General features: G+C 39.9%; 1 protein-coding gene across 3 annotated transcripts in view; it reads left to right on the top strand.

Moving 5' to 3' along the window:
* LOC119723817 (transmembrane and coiled-coil domain-containing protein 3-like) overlaps window positions 1–21,633 on the top strand; it is a 100,997-nt gene that overhangs the window by 46,775 nt on the left and 32,589 nt on the right. For all 3 annotated transcript variants that reach the window (XM_038194694.1, XM_038194695.1, XM_038194693.1), the window contains 2 exons: window positions 11,518–11,597; window positions 12,311–12,460. In XM_038194694.1, the coding sequence (XP_038050622.1) occupies window positions 11,518–11,597; window positions 12,311–12,460 (230 nt within the window). The remainder of the gene's footprint in view (window positions 1–11,517; window positions 11,598–12,310; window positions 12,461–21,633) is intronic.

The following is a 21,633-nucleotide window of genomic DNA, read 5'->3' as shown; positions in this document are numbered from 1 at the left end:
TATGTGCACACAAATTTGACAAGTGTGTGACGTCATGATGACATAGTCAAAGTGTGATTGTTTAAAACACACATAAGGGAAGGTCCGATTGTCGGTGGATGGGCGGGCATATAGTGTTACTAGTATGCAGAATCCGAGGTTAGGCTATGATGGCCTCATTATCTGATTTTTTCTTAATTTTTTAACTTTATACATTTTCTTCCACCTCGCAAAATATGACATAAAATGCATTCCGATTGACTTCAAACTTGGTACAGACAAAGACCCCAAGGTTAGGTTGGCCCTATACAAGTGATGTCATTTTGACTTCAGCAATGGTCATGTGATGTCATCTTAAAGGTGTATATTTTAAGATTTTATATCCAAAGAACTATACGTCGGATTGGGTTGGGACTTGGTATGTACATTGACAGGGACGTGTTAATACAGAAAAACAATTGGAGTAACATCATGATGACGTCATCATGGTATATGAGATGTCATCTTAAAGGTGCATATTTTAAAGTCCTATATCTGGAGAACTTACCCTCGGTTCAGACAGGCGTGCTAGAGTCGCGCCAATCCAAATTAAAGGCAAGATTTAAATTAAGTACATGAAAGGTTCAACGTCTGAAACAAATAGGAGCGACTAGGCACGCCAGATGGCGAATGATTGACGGTCGGAGTCATTCAGAACGTCTCAGGAGCGACTTGGTTTCAGACATTGCTCTAGTCTTGAGCCGAACTCAATGCAAATGTAAATGTATGTAAATAAGTAGTGACCTTCAAAAATAAGGACTGCAGGCGATATGTTTAAGGCGTGACGCAGTGCCTATAATTTAAAAGTTTTCTTTTTGCAGATTTAATCCTTTCAAACACGAGATTTCGATGTCGTGTTTAATACAGAGCAAAAACTTACAATAAATGCACGTCCCACTGTGGCCCCAATACAACACAAGATACATTTTTTTAAAGCGGAAAACCGAGACTTCCAGTATCTATGTTGTACAGACAGGGCGCAGTCTTGAAATACAAATTGTTCATACGTGACGTGACGTGATGTGCAAGAGATAACGCGAGCGCACATGGCGTACGTGCTAGCATACTGTCTTCTTCGATATGCGCGAACTTCACGCAGTACGCTCTCAATCAGCGTCGATGCGTCGATTACGTATTACAGGGCCAGGCATTTGCGTGGTGAAGGAACCCACACGCAGCCCATGCATCGACGCTGCACAATGCCAGCTTGTTGCTAAGATCCCGTGTTTGTTGGTTTGTACACAATACTCCATTGTATTAAGTTTTCCTGTCTGAAACCAAAATTCTAATAAGGTTGACCTGGAGTGGCTCCTAATCTATTTGGTTTGGCACGACTCTGGAACGCCTGTCTGAACCGGGGGTTAGTTGTGCAACGATGTTCTTTCATAAGGGGGGGGGGGGGGGAGAGACAAGTGACATGTAAAGTTTCAAGTATAAGTTCCATCCAGGAAGGATTTGCAGTTCTGAAGATAATTATTGGGAAACGGTGGCATGTGATTGGAACCGTTTAGCAAATAGACAGAGGAGAACAGAATGACATTTAATAAAGTCTTTTCAAATCTCACCATATAGACATTTAAAAATGCACCGTTAATATGACGTCACATGACTGGTGATGATGTCATCGTCACATCACCTCAATTTTTATCTACATCAGGGCTCGAATTTCATGAAAAAAAAACACTAGACAGCAGGTCTAGTAACTGAAGAATCTTACTGGACCTGAACTATTTTTACAAGACCTGTGTCATAAATACGAAAAAAAACACCAACATTTTGCACTATGTATGCGACAGGAAAACAACAAAATGCTATTTATGAGTCACCCGTTTCGTGTGTACACTTGGCTAGTTCCAATGGAAAATTAGTCTTATTATCTTGCCAGCGAGCATAGCAGTCCTTCATTTGAAGAAAATCCAGCAGAGCTATAAATCGCTCTCCTCAAATCTTTGTGAAGAGTGATTTGGTCTCCTTAAAATCCATGGATCACCAGCGGTGAAACGACGGTAAACATTGTTTTTGTTTTGTTTTGAATATCAGGATTTATTCAAGGGGCTGCATTTTTATTAGTTTGTGCATAATAATATGCTCAAGTGGCGTAACTTCTTTTGTTTTTGTAACTTTAAGGCAAGGTAAACTTTAAATTAAAAAAACTAACTAAATGGAGATTAATGAAAGGTTTCACTTCTGCTTACGCTTTCATTTTTTTTTTAATACACTTGTCAGTTGGTTCATCACTTAATTATACTTGGAAAATGGAGTTAATAAACGGCACATAGAAATGATAAAGCAACTGAATGTTTGTTTTCAGATTCATTAAAATTTTATGAAAATTTTCAGCCTGAACTATTTCCATTGTACTACGAAAGCTACACAAAAATGGCCTCAAAAATGAAAAAAAATTGCCTTAAGTGTTATCGAAAATATTTGCCGTCAATAATCTTAAAAATAATGGAAAATGCAGGTCAATTATACCTTGTGCACAATGCCAGTCACGATGAGAAACTGGCTAACAATGTCTGAACTTTGCTTGGTACGAGCGTGCGATGATGCACTGTGTGTTGTGGACCGGCAGTGGGCCGGCATTGAGCTTCGTTTATCGGTATGTGATTTCGGTGAAACTCGCTGCATCGTTTCACTTCAAATACCAGTAGTATTTCCTCAAAATAAATTCATGAACAAGGGAAATACATACACAGACAAGAGAGATCAAGTTCTGTGAATATAAGCTTGCAAAGATCGTCTTTGTCATCGATGTTTTCTTGGCATTTTTTTCGATGTCTATTCCATCCGGCCTGCATGCAAAACACTGTACTGCAGTGTGCATGCACCGCACACGACTTTTGCATTGACTGGTTACCGCATTTCCATCATGCCTTCTTTGGCCCTTAGTGCGCGGTGCAGCGGGAACCAGTCACTGCTGCACTAGCACGTACGGGCCCACGTGTTTATACATCGATGCAGCTCTGTGTACACATACGCATGTCTGCAACTGGCATGACTGCCGCGTTGGCCAAGCAGCTTCGTTGCGTTTCGGCACGGCACAGGGAGTTTTTAGGTCGGTAATTTTAATCAATCAAGTAATGAACTCAGAGCACGCTAATCAGACCTCAACTGCTAGTATACTTGGGCGTCATTTTGCTTAAATAGTGCAAGAAAAAAACACTAGACAGCCGGACTAGTGCAGTCACACACAGCACTAGACCGACGCTAAAATCACTAGACACGGTCCACGGTCCAGTGGATATTTCGAGCCCTGTACATGTATAATACATCCCTGTCTATGTCCCCATAAATGTTCCACCCAATTGGACTTGTCCTTCCAAAGAAATGGCTTTGAAATATGCACATTTAATATGATTTAATTTAATCTTCTAAGACTGTCCGTGGGTGATGGTCTAAGTATGCGCCAAGTCTGAAGTGGATCACATTTAAGAAAGTGCCAAAGTGTATGGTTTGACGAAAACCTGTACAAAACATATAGGGAAAAAATGCATCTTTTATGTGACGTAACCTGACACCTGATGTTGTCACGATGACAAATTTCTTCTAGGACCATCTGTGGTTGGTAGTCTAAGTATGTACCAATTCTAACACGTTACAACGAATTGAACATGTAGTTCTGTAGATATATTCCTATAATAGAAAAAATGCCCCTCCGCGCAGGTCGCCGTAGCCATGCGCGTCGGCAAAATCAAAAGTTTTTTTTTTCAATGTAAGATGATGTCTACAAACTGCCAAACTCACTGGATTGACTGGAATCCTGCTGCTGCACAATTTTTACGTGTTTTTAGATGGGGTTACGATCGTGTATAAGATTTGTGTGGTACAAGAATTTTTCAATTATATTATGTAGCATCTGTGAGATATATTATCGTCAAAAAGAAATAAATCCATATTAAATCAGACGTATCGGACTACCTTCATATGCAATTTTGACCCATTCGGACTAATAGTTTTCTCAATATGAGACTTTAAAAATGCACGTTTATGATGACGTCACATGCCTTACGATGACGTCATCTTGATAACACTTTTCAATGCACATTTTTGAATTGAAGTCAATCCAATGAAAGGAAGTGTTATATTTTGGAAGCGGAATGAAATTGTAAATATTAAAAAAATCATAAAAAATCATGCGATGACGTCATGGTGATGTCATTTCGGATTCTGCATACTAGTACCATTATCTCGCTATCCACTAAGTTATATGATGCTCGGACTTTCCCTTATATGTGATTTCAAAAAAATGCATTTTTGATGACGTCAAACGCCTATTACCCAACAAACAAAATACAAAAAGAATTATGAATTGTGCATGTTGCGTTCGTGAGATATGGCTTAAAGGTCCCAAAATAAAAAAATTCATATAAAATCACACGATGACGTCATGATGACGTCGCCTCAATTTTTACCTATAACACATCCCGGTCTACTCACATACCAAGTTTCAACCCAATCGGACTCACCGTTCTCTAGATATCGGACTTTACAATATGCACTTTTAGGATGACGTCACGTGACCCATGATGACGTCATCATGACGTCACCTCAATTTTCATCTATAACAAATCCCGGTCTACCTACATACCAAGTTTTAACCAAATCGGACTGACAGTTCTGTAGATATAGGATATAGTAGATATAGTAATATGCACATGAATAATGACGTCACGTGACCCATGATGACATCATCATGACGTCAATCTTCGGGACACATCTTTGCTATAGGGACTATGCCTATGCTGACTTTGAATAATGTATGACAAAGATTAATGCCAAAAGTGGAGGCCCAAAAAGACGTGCACAAAGTCAAAGGACTTTGAAATGGAACAAAAAGTAGCAGTAGAAGAAGAAGAAGAAGAAGAAAGAAAACCAATAAAAAGCACAAAAAGAAAGGCTTTTCCGCAACTATGCGGAAAAGCCAAAAAAAGCCGCGTCGCCGCACCGTCATACCAGAAACCGGAGACTTTCTTTTTTTGGCCTAATGGAGGTCACATAACGTGATGATGACATCACTTGGATTTTTATCTATAACACATCCCAGCATAGGTACCTATCAAGTTACAATCCAATCAGAACTATGGTTCTGTAGATATAGGCCTTAGAAAATTGCCCTTTTAATGTGATGTCACATGAAATGTGATGAGTCATGATGACATCACTTACATTTTCATCTGTAACACCTCTCTTTGTATGTGCATACCAAGTTTCAACCCAATCGGACTTGTACTTCTGAAGTTATAGCAATTTGAAAAAATGCACATTTAATATGATGCGTGACGCATGATGACGTCATCGTTACAAAAATCATCGGGGACCATCTTCGGCTGCTGGTCTAAGTGTCTGCCAAGTTAGTCAGGTGACATGTGGTTGGAATCATGACCGACTGGTCCAAAGCACCAAACTTGGCAGATATATTCTTATAGCCCTAAAGAAGATATTTAGAATGGGTGACACCTGAAATTCTTTTGGGAGGGGTGCCTAATTTGTATAAATCGTTAATTCGGTACCTGCCATGTAATATATTTATTCCCATATTTTGGTATATTTTTATTGTTTTATTTTTTTTAAATATATTTTGGGGACTCTACTAAACATAGCATTACTTAAATAACATTTTCTAAATAACTTCAGAGACCGGATGATTATGAGGACATAATAAAGATCCAACTTTTGGCTACCATTGTACCCTAAAGTTGCGCGCATTCAACTTTTCCTCAGATATCATCAAGTAGTATCGCCGTCGATATTAATGAGCTTCAAATTCACAAAATTACTTACTGGCACAGTTACCCTAACAAACATAAATGGGAAATCATGTGAAAAATGATAACATCTTGATATTTAGCCCAAAAATGTGTCTGTAAATAGTGTATGTAACCCGGGCTAAAAATTAGGCGAAGGGTTGCCTAATGTGGGGGATAAATATATTACATGGCAGGTATTAACGATATATGCAAATTCGGCACCCTTCCAAAAGAATTTCAGGTGTCACCCCTTCTAAATATCTTCTCTGTGGCTATAAGAATATATCTGCCAAGTTGGGTGCTTTGGACCAGTCGGTCCAAATTGGGTCTGAGCCACCTTACTATAAAGTGTCATTTCAATCAGATGTATGAAAGTGCCAAAGTGTGTGGTTTTAAGAAAACCGTGTACAAAACATATGGGGAAAAATGCATCTTTAATGTGACGTAACCTGACACCTGATGACGTCACGATCACAAATTTCTTCTAGGACCATCTGTGAATTGTGGTCTAAGTATGTACCAAGTCTTAAGTTGATCGGATATAAGAAAGTGCCAAAGTGTACTGGTGGAAGAAAAATGTGTAAAAACCATATGGAGAAAGAGTCTGAAAAAGGAGAAGAAACTAGAAATGTGTGTGTGGACAAACACAAGCTGTTTCGGATATTTGAAATACTCTGTGAACGTGATGAACAATTTGTGACGTCACTACAAAATGTCTCCTATAACGCAGCACATTATACGTACATATCAAGTTACAACCAAATCGAGCATATATAGTTCTGTAGATATAGGCCTTTAATAGAAAAGTGCCCCTTTAATGGATGTCACATGGCGTTTGATGACGCCATCACTTGAATTTTCATCTGAAACACATCCCGGTATGGGTGTAGTGAATTGTTTCTTTTAGTATGCAAATGGCCCAAGTATGTGGCCCGGTGGTTAATAATAAAGACTCCCTTTTTAGCGTACGGAAGACTGTCCCATTCTCCATAACTCCTGACGCGGAACGCGACTATGAAAAGGTTAAGCGTGGTTTCCACCACCCTCACTCTTCACTTTGCTTTGATGCGACGACATAGAAGTCGGCTACACTCCACTGCTCTATCTTCTAGCTTCAATATCACCTCTTATATTTCACGGTTACGTGCAGCGGACGAGTCCACGTAGCCAGTGTAAGTTAAGTAATATTATTTAAGCTCTGCAGTTTGCGAGCAAGTTTTTATTTGCTTCGTCTTTTGTGAGCCTCGGCAGTAGCAGGCCATTTTTATTTGGTGAGCCTACTCATAATAAATATATTTACCACCAAAACTGGTGACCCGGACGTTGAACAGATGATTAGATTTTTATTCGTAGCCGATTCTAGAGCGCATAAGTTTGCAAATTATCATAAGCAAGAAGATAAGGCATATTCTTTAAATCTTGATTTTGTGGTTATTCGCGGTGCTAAAGTCTACAACTTAGTAGGACCTACTATCCGTAAGTTAAATTCATACAGTGCCAGTGACCGTGTAGTTGTATGTCTAGCAGCCGGCATTAATGATCTAACTAAATTTCAATACGACGCCACACACGAATATCGTGTATTGAAACCTTCTAACCACACCGCGGAGAGCTTATTTCTTGAACTGGATCATTTCAAGCGCGCAATACAAACCGCTAGACCTAATACCTCAGTTGCATTTGTCAAAATTCCTCCTATGTCATTCGCTAAATTCCAGGCAAGCAAAAAGCTTCGTGTGCCACTCATTTCTAAAGACGACATTCACAGCTTCCAGCGCAACCACAATGCAGTAGTTGATGAAGCTAACGATAGAATTATAGCACACAATAGCATTCCCCAGAACGGCATTCTGTTGAGAACTTTGTCTTGGCACAACACAGTGAGAAAAGTAGAAAAGAAAACTTGTCGCGAAAAAACAACGTGTAACAAAAGAAATCACTTTGCACATTTGTACGACGGTCTGCATGGTGACTCCAAACTGAAGCAACGCTGGTTTTCAGAAATGCACAGATCTTTTAGGGTTGATTACACCGCATTGCAACAATTAGAGTAATATTTCGCATCAGTCACCATAGCATCCAATTTAATTATTTGTGAGTAAAGATCCTCAAGTCAAAATGGAATCTGATACCAAAACAGTACCAACTGCCGCCGTGAGTCTAAAATTACCACCATTTTGGCCACATGATCCAACAATATGGTTTGCTCAGGTTGAAGCTCAATTCCAGACTCGGCAGATCACTAGTCAACTAACAAAATTTTCGTACGTTGTTTCATCATTACAACCTGAAATTGCCCAGGAAGTTAGAGACTTGTTAATTTCTCCTCCCTCTGCAGACCCATATGATAAACTAAAAACAGAACTTATCAAACGTACTTCAGACTCTGAACAGAAACGTCTTCACCAATTATTAATCTCGGAAGAACTAGAGGATAGAAAACCCTCTCAACTTCTCCGTAGAATGAAACAACTTCTTGGTGAAAACCAGTTGGAAGAGAGAATTTTGAGACAGTTATTTTTGCAACGTTTGCCACAGAATGTTCAGTTAATCCTAGCTTCCTCTGGTGATGCTGTCAATCTTGGACAGTTGGCTGTAATTGCTGACAAAATCCTAGAAGTAGCCGTTCCACTCTCGGTATCTACTGTGAGTGCAGGTGCTGAAGCTGCACCGCCCACAGTAACGCCGCATTCTAAACACGAGTCCCGCCTAGATGAACTACAGGCACAAGTTTCACAGCTCACAATGTTAGTTCAATCATTAGTGACTAGTGGATCCCACAGCGGACAAAAAGTTTACGCCAGTCGCGAAAGTTCTCGAGAACGATTAAAAAAACGTGATCAAAGTCGTTCCCGTTCACGAAGTAGATCTAGATACCAATCTAAAACTCCACCCCGAGCAGGCTCTGAATGTTGGTATCATTGGAGATTTGGGGACAAAGCACTGAAATGCGTCAAGCCGTGTAGTTTTACCGAGTCGAAAGATAATTTTCCTCAGGGAAACTAGAACACAGGCAACTAGAGACGGCGAGTATGCCTGGCAAATCTGAAAGTCGTCTATTTTATGTCGCCGATAGAGTATCTGGGACCAGATTTTTGATAGACACGGGCGCCGAGGTTAGTGTATTTCCGCCTACCAACTCAGACAAAAGGAACTCAAGTCCTTATACTTTACAAGCAGTAAACAAATCCAAAATAGCTACGTATGGAGAAAAATCTATGACCATTGATATAGGTTTAAGGCGTACATATAAGTGGATTTTTGTTATTGCCGATGTTCCTTTGCCGATAATTGGTGCAGATTTTTTGAGACACTTTTCACTGTGGACATTAAAAATCGAAAACTCATGTATACCATGCCTTACTCAACCAATTTCAGGATATAACGAGACCAAATTATACTGAAACTGCCATTAAGCATACGGTTACACATCATATCCGCACTAGAGGTCCGCCAACACATTCTAAACCTCGACGGCTAGCCCCGAATAAATTACCAATTGCTAAAGCTGAATTTAACCACATGCTAGAATTAGGCATCATTCGTCCATCGGAGAGTGCTTGGTCATCTCCGTTATATGGTTCCAAAGAAAACGAGAGATTGGAGACCTTGTGGTGATTATCGTGCTTTAAACAACTTAACAATACCAGACAGATATCCTGTTCCACACATACACGATTTCACTGCTTCTTTGCAGGACAAGAAAGTCTTTTCCAAAATCGATCTCGTGAAAGCATATCACCAAATTCCTATTGAACCATCAGACATTCCTAAAACCGCAATCACAACTCCTTTTGGTCTATTTGAGTACGTTCAAATGCCATTCGGTCTTAGAAATGCTGCACAAACCTTTCAGAGATTTATAGATCAAGTACTCCATGGACTAGATTTTGTATACGCCTACATAGACGACCTGTTGATAGCTAGCGTAGATGAACAAGAACATCAAGAACATATCACACATATTATTAGCAACAGCTCTCATTGGTTATGTACACAAATTTCAATCGTGGACGTATTGTGTGTGCCCTAACCATTTTGTCCTAGGTCCACGATTGCCGGTGTTTACATACTCACACATACACCCTTTCTTCTTTATACTATAGGCCCCTAGCGGTGATATATTTATTTCTCAATGCACATTTGGTCAAACTAGAAGTAAAGACCAAGCAGCTTCATTCTCTGGAATCAAAAAGTTGCCAAAGGCAATTTCCAAATCACACAAAATAAAAAAATGTATGTGGTACTCAATCAGTGCAAAACATGCGGTTCAAAGTATTTGATATAAATGAACAAACTTCATGTTCATACAGAAAATAGCTTGTACTGTAATACCTGATTACATCACAATAACGTCACATTAATATGTACTACTCTGTATCGGGATTGACGCTCAGTCCAAGGTTCAAGTTCATAATATGAACAGTTCCGAAGAAAGGTCACAGTATTGTCCAATCGCCCCAACATAGTGAGATTATCAGCCTGATCACCCAACAGAAGTCTTTAAAAACATTAGAAAGCTCCCCAAATTGTTCCTAAATACTAGCAAATTCATATTTATTCAAAAAGTTTGTTAATTTGAGCTGTTTTGAGCTCAAATACCAATCCGCCCGGGCGAAAAAGTAATCTGCCTGGGCAAAATACTAATCTGCCAGGGCGAAACAGTAAAATCCACATTGGCGAAATAGTAATCCTCCCGGGTGAAATAGTACTCCGCTCGGCGAAATAGTGGACTAGGTTTTGTGGGGGGGGGGGGGGGGGGGGGGGGGGAGGGGGGGGGGGCCGGCCCCATATCCTTAATATGCTTCCGTTCTTCTCCAAAGGACATGTTGTACACGTTTTTCTTCTACTATATGATGTTGGCACTTTTTTTCAATCTGATCGATAACTTAACACACACACAGACTAGCACATATGTTTATGGTATAAATCGAGGATTTTCTTTTGTTCCTCTGCCCTTTTCCTTTGTTTGTACTCAAACTTTTTCGCAACAGCTCTCATTGGTTTTGTACACCTTTTCCAACCGAGGAGTCCTCAATTTGGTTTCTGTTCTCGATTCACCGATGATGTTGCACGTTCGTGTCCTCGATTTACACCATAAACACGCGCCACCACAGACATAGGGAAGTGTGTATTTGCCTGCAATCGGGGACCCCCTATTGTCCCTCTTTTGTTTAGACCTACCATACGTTTTGTACACGAATCCAAATTGGGGACCTCTCAGGAATTGGGGACCCTATTGTCCTCCATTGTTCAACGTCCCCTATTGAATGCAGAAACAAACTCTCTTGTTCTACTATATTCCCGAGGACAAAGGTTTGTGTTTCCGTTAGTCCCTGTAATATAACACACTCCCATAGACTAATCACACAAACTTACTACAGAGGTCCGTTTCTAACAAAAGACCCAACTCCCGAGGACTGAAACTAAGGATCTGTTGTTCTTCCTTTGTGTATCGGTCTTCAGGGATTATGTAGAACACGTACACCCGCACAAATGTGCCGAATATTGACGACATCATCATATGTCACATGACTTAACATTTCGTTTTAAAACCATACATGTACATAAATACAATGTTTATAAGGTAATGTACATTGACACGCAGAATATACTCTGTGCACAGTGAATGTTAAATGAGTGATCTGCTTAGTAATTCAGATATGGATATGAAAAACAGGTAGTACTTTGATGGGCCATTAAATCCTTTATAGTGCAGTTTTTTAATTATATATTTTTTTCCCCAAAGGTCTTCATGTTTTCCCTTCGTTCGTCTTTTACGAGTTGACTTTTTTGATGAGCCTGACACTGATAGTGGTTGCAATGAAGGTGAGTCAATCTAACATGATTCAATGTGTGTGTATGTCTTGTCATCTAGTAGTCAGTTTATTTGGCCATATTCATGTTTCTCTGTTTGTTAGGTAGTTGTCGTCAATACTTCAACAACAACAACAAAAAAGGCGTCTTAATCATCTTTTATGGCTTTGTTTTGCATTTATTCAAGAATCTTGTTTTTAATGGTGTTCTGCTGATGAAAAACACTTACCAGCATAAAATATCCTTTAAAGCTAAGTAATCAAACAATTGAAAAACAGGGCGCCCCAGTATTTTTAGAGAGATAGCAGGAAGACAGACCCTTCCAATTCGTACAGGTTTTACTTGATGTGTTTTTAGCTTGAATATGTACCTTATGTATGGGAGACCTGTGAATTCCACTGAATGGGCCACCCAGTTAAAATAAATAAATATATAAATAAAAATGTGGATGTTTCTAAAAAATTCTTTTCATAGATCTTCAGCTCGCCAGATTAATGTGTCAGCTCCAGTTTTGTGCAAAAAAAATTGCTTAGTATGTGTGCTACTGTGAAGCAGTGGCAAGTGGTGTATTTTTCATGACAGTACAACTGATGACCTGTTTTTGATTAGCAAGCAATTTTAGTGCTCAGAATATTTTGCCGAGGAGCTCCGTAAATTTGGTCCACATGCTTCTTATTTTTAGAGTGTTGAATACAAATTAAAAATTTCTAAATTTACCTATCCAGTTTTTGACGGCCATCTTTGTTCTCGGCATCTTTCTACCAATGAGTAACCATCATATCAAGTGGATTGTTGCCTCAGGACTTGCCCAGGTCAGCGAGTTCTCCTTTGTCCTTGGCAGCCGAGCAAGACGACTAGGCCTGCTTTCCAGGGAGGTAAGAATTAAGTCTAGAGACCTGACCTCATATCATAAATGTAGATGAGGACAGGATTTTTTTAGATGATTCGGCTACATAATTGACGCAGCTATTGCTTTTGTGGTTATTTTATTTTTTCCCTTTTTTTTTTTTAGCTTTTTTGAGTACATACTCCAAAACAGCTCATGTTGTCCATAATTTTTTTTTCCCACTTATATTTTGGCTTTTCCTCAATTTGCGGAAAAGCCTTTGTTTTTGTTCAGATTTTTGTTTTCTTTCTTTTTTATTGTTCTTTTAGGGTGCCCGATCCTGTAGACTTTGTACATGTTTTATTCAGCCCCCCACTTTTGACATAAAACAAAGTCATATTCCAACGTAACTTAACATAGACAAAGACCTTATAGGTGAGAGCCATGTAGAAGAGTGACGTCATCATGACGTCACCAGGGGTCACGAGACATCTTAAAAGTCGTATATATCGAGAGAACCATAAGTCCGATTGGGTTGAAACTTGGTATGTAGGTAGACCAGGATGTGTTACAGGTAAAAATTGAGGTGACGTCATCACGACGTCATCGTGTGATTTTTTATCGATTTTTGAAGTTTTGAAGATTATCACCATATCTCTTGAGCCAAACATGCTAAATTCAAAATTCTTTTTGTATTAGTTTTGTTAAGTAATGGGTATATGCACAAAATGTTGAAAACGTCACGATGACGTCATCAAATATGCGATTTTTTTTAAAACACAAATAAAGGTAAGTCCCATTGTCTTGCAACTTGTTGTGTAGGTAGATGCTGTTACTAATATGAAAATACCGAACTGACATTCCAATAACGTCATCGATTGATTGTTATGATTTTTTTAATATTTAAAAATTTATTCTGCTGACAAAATTTTACACTTCTGTTCATCTGATTGACTTCATCCTCCATGCATTGTCCACACTAGTCCACGAATAATATCGCAGTAACGTTACGTACAGAACCCATGACTTCCAAACGGAGCTTAAGTTACTTTGCAGAGCACTTGTTTAAAATACCATTGAGGTAGGAATTTAGCAGTATTTAACTCCAAAAAAATTCTAAAATTTACTGGGAATATGAAAAGATTTAGAGAATCAAATCACGAAACAAAAACAACATAAAATCGGCATAAACAGGACTACACAAGTGATCGGATTTGGGAACACGTTGTGGGTAGTGATTTCATGGCGATTGTGTAGTTAAGGGACCCGTTCCAAATAAAGAGAACATAATCCGGTGATCCGGGAGTCACCCAACTACTAATTAATATATAAAACCAACCAGGGTTTGAAGTTTTTATGGAATCTTTGGGGGTAAAATAGTGATGAAGACGACGAAACGTAACATGAAAAAAATCGTTGATGGCGAGCAGTAGTGCGGCAATGCTGAACCACGTTGGTATCAACTGAAAATGCGTGAGAAAATCGCATTTTCTACCCAAGGATAATGTTCAAACTTACCCCCAAAAATGGATTCCAAAGAATATGAATAAGGCTGCTTAATGTAGAAATTATTTTAAAATGAAAAATACTTTAAGGACTAAAACAAAAGACGGGCCCATGACTACACAATCTCCAATTTCATGCACGTGGACGAAACACCCATTGATTCTGGATGAGTACCAACCGCGCATATGTACTGTGCACAGAATAGCGTTGGGAACCATCGCAGCACTCACGCAGGCCTCACCGGCGACTTGTTAATAGAACAAAATATTTTTCACGGACTTTTCTACGCTGACAGGATGTGGCTAGGTAGGTTGTGTTTATACTCAACAATTGCGTGACGAACTCACCCCATGGGTCTCGCCCATCCATGTCGTCGAGAAACCCAAACGGCCCAGGGAGATACGCATGTGCGCCGACATGCGTAATGTCAATAAAGCCATCAAGCGCGAACGACATGTAACCCCCACCATCGATGACATCATTGCGGACGTCAACGGCTCCACTGTGTTTAGTAAGCTTGATCTTAACGCAGGCTACCACCAGGTGGAGTTGTCCCCAGAGTCGCGTCATCTTACAGTCTTCTCAACACACGCAGGACTGTGCCGCTACAAGCGCTTTAACTTTGGCGTTTGTTCAGCCGCCGAAGTGTTCCAGAATATCATCCACGCTACGCTGCAGGGGCTTGAGGACACCGTATTGTCGTTCCCAAACTCTCCAGCAAACAGTCATCAACATCGCCCATGAGTGGGCACCAGGGAATAACCAAAACCAAACAATATGGTTCCCTGGCATTGATCGTCTGGTTGACCAAACCATCCGCGACTGCCTGCCGTGCCAAGCCACGACAGTGGACACTACACGCGCTCCACTGCAAATGTCGCCGCTCTCCAACGGTCCATGGCTGGAGGTCAGTGTTGACTTCTGTGACCTCCCTTCTGGTGAGCACATCCTAGTCGTCATTGATGACTACAGCAGATTTCCAGAGATTGAAATCGTCTCATCTACATCAGCATGCGCGCGCAGTCATCCCTAAACTCGATCGCATATTCGCAACGTTCGGTGTGCCACAAGTCGTACGCACGGACAGTGGCCCACCATTCAACAGTGGAGAGTTCTCCAACTTTCCGGACTACCTAGGCTTCAAACACCGCACAGTCACGCCACGTTGGCCACGCGCCAATGGAGAGGTTGAGCGGTTTATGCAAACTCTAAAGAAAACCTATTGCACCGCCATTGCTGACCACAAGCCGTGGAAGCAAACCCTCTTCCAGTTCCTTCGAAACTACCGCGCAACCCCACACGCGACCACAGGCACCCCTCCTGCAACACTTCTCTTCGGTAGGCCAATGCGCACTCACCTTCCGGAGACTTCACGCACGACTCCCAATCCCAACGCCAAACACAAAGACAAACGTCGAAAGGCTGCCATGAAGGCATACGTGGACAAGGGTGAACACGCCAAACACAAAAACATCACAGTGGGTGACACAGTTCTCATCCGCCGCAATGGTATGGTTGCAAAGGACCAAACACCATATCACCTTCAACCCTACACCGTCACCGACACGCGAGGATCCATGATCACTGCTCGACGCGGGTCTCACAGAGTGACTCGCAACATTTCTCGCTTCAAGCGCATCAATGATCAACCTCAACCATCACATGACTCAGATGAGTCTGACCTGGATGACATGTCGGATACACCTACCCAAACACCCAATCAAGCACCACGCAGAAACCCACCTCGAGCACGCCACCCACCAGCGCGTTTCAAAGACTATACTGTGAAATAACCTGGCCACTCGAACTACCCACACCAGAGAACACTTGGTTTCAATCATGACAGTTTGACCTTGTATATACATGTAACCGTTCTGATTTTTACATGTAACCGTTTTGATTTTTATGAACATGTAACTGTTTGCACTTTATGTAACTGCTTAAACTTCATATAACTGTCTTGCTCTTATATAACGTGTTTTGACCTAAACCTCCTTTGTTTGAACGAGCACACAGCGCTTACCAAAAACAAACAATTTTGGCATTCCCGATTGTTTTCGTGTTCCAAAAATAAGGAAGCGATGTAGTATTCATAGCCATTCATTTTGTATCAAAGGCATTCCATTACATGCAAGATCACTTGTGTTATTCTGTGGTACTAGGCACTCCATAGACAAGGTCACTGGAGGTCAAATAAAGATGCTTGCATTGCACCACTATCGTACAGTTGTCTATCTCCATCAGTCCAACAAAATTTTCAAGTTATACACTTTAAATATCACAGGCGCAGATAATTTTGAATTCATGTGCGTGTTTGTAGAACATAATGAAATTAGATGGCTTGAATTTTGAAAGTGTACTCTACATGCAACGCACAAGAAGAACACACGCAAACTTAAGCGCGTCATTGACGGTTAAAAAAAACGTGACGGCAAAAAGCATCTGCAGCAAATACGCGCACGCGTTGCGCTGTTTGCGTAGAGCAAAACGACAAGCTCATTTGCTGATCGTGCGTTTCGGTATTGGGCGTATTGGCTTCAATAACGCACCGGCATGGAATACAAACGCAGATATGCAAATAGCCGTACAAAATCCGTATACAATTTCTAGGTCTGCATAGGTTTGTGCAAAAACATGGATGCGCCCAGCAGGCATTACTTTGTACACAGTGTTAGCGCTCTAGTAATTTAATATAGCTCTATGGGTTAAGCGGACTTCGATCCTCCTTGCCGGATCGGATGCCCCTCGGATCCCCCTTGCGGGATCTAGTGTAAACGCGGTGTAATAAACAAACTGCATAGAAACCAAAGCTGTGTTGTAGAGCTGTTTTACATCTGTAATTTAACCCTCCAAAATGCCATTTGCCAGGGCACTCAGAATAATTTCCCTTTGGCTATGGTTAGTTCAGACATTGGTCTTTTCATATCTGGTGAGAAAATCTTGGGTTAGGTATATCCTTTGTGCAGTAGCACTCCAACAATGGTAATTTTCACAAAAACCTTAAAAAGTGTATTTTAATTTGTTTCCTTTGTTTTGAGTACTAACTTGTATAATGGGAATTGTTCCTGAATCTAGCACATTTTTACAAACAGAATCACAATGTGTATCATTGTTAGACCAGTGGATAAAAAGTAGGTAGTATAGTCCCCCCACTAACAGCTAGGCCCCACCCACTCCCCCTTTGCCACTGAATTTAGATCTGGTATGTTGCATAACGAAACAAATGTACATGTAAATAAATAATTTGCAAGTGAACACTTAAGAAATTACACAGAGTTCCTTTTCACAGCCCCCCCCCCCCTGCCCCGGGGCATTGCTTGGGGTTGAGGGTGGGATGTGACCACCCACCAATAACTTGCCTTTGTCGGAAATCATTGTCAAGTCGTCAAAAATCAATTGTTTGCAAGCCGCAATGAATAATAATGGCCATATCCATTGTCCTCTGATTGAAGTGCTTCCATTTATTTAAATGATGTCCAGTCCTCCCCACCCAGCTACGCCCGGCCCCTTCCCTTGCCACCAAATACAGATTTTGATTGATGTATGTTTTGCCCAAATAGATATCAATTTGCAAGTGAACCTTTTACAATCTACACCAACAGCTGTCTCACAGCTAGCCCCCTTCTCCTTCCACCCCCTCTCTCAATGCTCATAAGAGCACACCCCTTCCCCCCTCTCCCTCAACAAGTACAAATACAACTAGAGATCTACGTCTGTTTGCAACAGAACATAGGGCTTTTCCGCATTACAAGAATTACAAGAATTTTTCTAATGTAGCTTGTAGGGTCTTTGAGATATATTATCGTCGAAAAGAAATAAGTCCATATTAAATCAGACGCATCGGACTACGTTCATACAAAATTTGACCCATTGGGACTGATAGTATTCTCAATATGAGACTTTGAAAAGTGACCCTTTATGATGACGTCACATGCCCTACGATGACGTCATGTTGACAACACTTGTCAATGCACATTTTTGCATTGTAGCCTTGGTTTGTACCAAGTTTGAAGTCAATCAGGTGAAAGAAAGTGTTAAATTTTGGAAGCGGAATGACATTGTAAATATTAAAAAAAAAAATTAAAATCAACCGATGACATCATGGTGACGTCCTTTTGAATTGTTTCATACTTGTACCATTATCTAGCTATCCACTAAATTTCATGACAATCGGACTTTCCCTTATATGTGTTTTCAAAAATCACATTTTTGATGACGTCATGATGACGTCACACATTTTTCAAAAATTTGTGCATATACATGTACCTATTACCTAACAAACCAAATACAAAGGGAATTTTGAATTTTGAATGTTGCGTTCGTGAGATATGGCTTAAAGGTCCAAAACTTTAAAAATGCATATAAAATCGCACGATGACGTCGCCTCAATTTTTACCTATAACACATCCCGGTCTACCTACATACTGAGTTTCAACCCAATTGAACTTATAGTTCTGTTGATATAGGAATTTAAAATATGCATATTTGTGAAGACTGACTGTTAAGTAAGAATTTTCTATTAATCAAACAAAACAAAACAAAGGTATGCACATGCTGTACTATTGTAATTTGTTTTATTTCCAAAACAAGTCAACAATTAAAAAGAATACCAGAAATGGTGAGGATATAATTTACATATGATAACTATTGTTCCCAACTCGCAAGTGTCAATACCTGAATGGTCATGGTTCTGAATTACACCACATTAACTTGGCGAATGGGGGCGCCATTCACTTAACACGGTGTACTGTTGTATTTTTTTAACGCGCTGTGAGTATTTTGATCGCGTAAAAGTTTTTAAGATTTCATACTGGAATAAAAAATCGTCGTTCGACGTTATTTTGCGTTTGCAGCTGTAGAATGGGAACCAGACAATGGAACTTTCATGGGCAGAACACCGTTAAAAATTTATGTTAAAATATAGACGGTACCGTACCATTTAGCAGACACGGTGAGGAAAAATTTGGAAGTTTTTGAAAACGTGAATATGTATTACACTCATTAAAAGTACCGAAAGGCACAATATTTTTTTATCGTCCTTGTTATACAACTCGGCAGAATGTTCTTAATGCCTGGTGAACTGGATAAAACAAATCGCCACGTGAAGGTGTTTTGGCAACGCAAAAAGAGAAATTTCCTGTACATGATCAGGCTCTGTGCCGCTCGGTTACACTGCCTTGCCTAGCCTGCGTACAACCCACAGCATGTGTTTGTATGTACGTCTGTGGTACAACCACCGACATATAAACGCAACCGTTAAAGTTATGCAGCGCCCTCTTTTGGCGAGAATGAAGGGACGTAGTGTACATTGTACATGTACGTGCTATACGATGTTTAAAGCGTAGGTGTGGTCAACCTGAATTTTAAGTGTGCTGCAAGGCATGTCCAAGTACGCTTTTTTGCCACCAAACCTAGGAAAGTTTTAGACTTACCCTTAGAGTGTGTTGAAGAAAAATTCAAGAATATTACTATCAGGGTAGAGTTTTAGGAATTTTCAAAGAAAAAGAGGTTTTTTCATTCTTACTTCCGGTCTGATGACATTATCATTTTTTTTTTCGCGCACAGGTGTTGTTTGCATTAAAGTCATTATATACCCTCATTTTGAAGCGATTACCGCAAACTTTGCCACAGACATCAACTAAAAATTCATTTTAAACATTTTTCAACCTGTTGCTAGAGGGCGCTCTAACATTTTATGACGTCACCTGTAATATTTTTGTGAACTACAACCTAACCACAGACTAGCAGCGTTGAAAGCAAGTTCACATTTTTTTCCAGTTTTAAATTATAAGCCACTTCCGGTTTGGACATTTTTTTCCAGTTTTAAATTATAAGCCACTTCCGGTTTGGACATTTTTTTCCAGTTTTAAATTATAAGCCACTTCCGGTTTGGACCGGAAGGAAGGGTCATGTGACTTTATGCACACGAGATAAAATAAAGACCCTGGATTATTATATCAATTCCCGCAAAAATCAAGTTCAGGTCTCTCACGGTTGGTTTTATATTGATTTTCAAAGATTAAATCTAGAAATCTTTAAAATGACATCACGTGACCCATGATGACGTCAACATGACGTCACTCTTCGGGACACAAGTATGCCATAAGGACTATGCCTGTGCTGACTTTGAATGATGTATGACAAAGATTTATGCCAAAAGTGGCGATGAGAAAAGACGTGCACAAAGTCTATGGGGTTTAGGCGACAAAAAGAAGAACCAGAAAGAAAAATCTTAACAGAGAGAAAGGCCAACTAGAGATCTATGTCTGTTTGCAACAGAACATAGGGCTTTTAAACATTATGCTTTTTTTCGTCCCAGACAATGCATGTACAACGTTTCAAAGTATATGGTACAATAATTTTTAAATTTAGCATGTAGCGTCTGTGAGATATATTATCTTCCAAAAGAAATAAATCCATATAAAACTAGAGATCTATGTCTGTTTGCAACAGAACATAGGGCTTTTCCGCATTATGATTGTTTTCATCAATAACACGTCCCTGACTTTGCATGTGCAATGTTTGAATCAAATGTTTGATTCAGCTGCTTCGGCTCTAGTTTAACAGTGTTGTAAAAACGTGTACAAAAAAATTAGGTGATAACGTCATCATGACGTCATAGTCTTGGCATAATTAATTTTTGTATGAGGGTCTTCCTTGGCTGTAACTTTGATGACGATTCCAGATCGCCAGGTTATAAAAATGGTGGCTTGAAAACGTGTACAAAGTCAATGGGCAAAAATCCCACTGCAGAAAGACTGCACCTTTAAATACCTGATTTGCATTTAAACTGAAACATTTTTATAAAATATTACTTGATATTCTGACTCTTGGGAATATTTTCAATCAAATGGAAAAGCGTAAAAAATACGATTTCTCATAGTAATTCTCGGCCGAAGTTCAGAACTACTCAGTAAGATATATCAGTGTTGTACAGAAAAAGACTTGTGGAGAAAGCTGTGTACAAAGTCTATGGGAAAAATTTATTATTCATAAATTCATAATAAATTACTTGATGACGTCAACATGACGTCACTCTTCGGGACACATCTTTGCTATAGGGACTATGCGTATGCTGACTTTGAATAATGTATGACAAAGATTAATGCCAAAAGTGGAGGCCAGAAAAAACGTGCACGAAGTCAATGCCTGTGCGCTCGTACTACCGTTAAAGTTATGTACTGCCCTCTTTTGGCGAGAATGAAGGGACGTAATGTACATTGTACGACGTTTCAAAGCCACGTGTACGTGCTATACATGTGGAAGTCCTGTGCATGTTTTAAAGCTCTCTGCCGCAACTTGCGCAAGGGTATTTTTGCCGACGCCGCGTCAACTGTGTGAACAATTTGACAAGCTGGAAACTTGGCACTGTTGAGGCAAATGTTTACACTATCATTTCATGGGCAATTCAAGATTATATCTGTACGGATTGATTTGTTAGCAATTTTTGAAAAAGGAAAGGTCTTTTTAACGTAACTTCCGGTCTGATGACGTCATACGCCTAAAACTTCGCACACGTCGTAAGTGGGTCAAGGTCATCATATACACCAATATTTAGGCGATTCCGACAAACTTCGCCACAGACATCTATTCAAAATACATTTTTGAAAATTTTCAACCTGTCGCTAGAGGGCGCTCGAAGATTGCATGACGTCAGAGGTAGATAATTTAAACAAAACTATCAGCCAAGAGACTAACACCGTTGAAAGCAAGTTC

Source organism: Patiria miniata, unplaced genomic scaffold (genome assembly GCF_015706575.1).
Source record: "Patiria miniata isolate m_02_andy unplaced genomic scaffold, ASM1570657v1 HiC_scaffold_17, whole genome shotgun sequence".
NCBI lineage: Eukaryota > Metazoa > Echinodermata > Asteroidea > Valvatida > Asterinidae > Patiria > Patiria miniata.
This window is presented reverse-complemented; position numbering and strand designations above follow the sequence as displayed.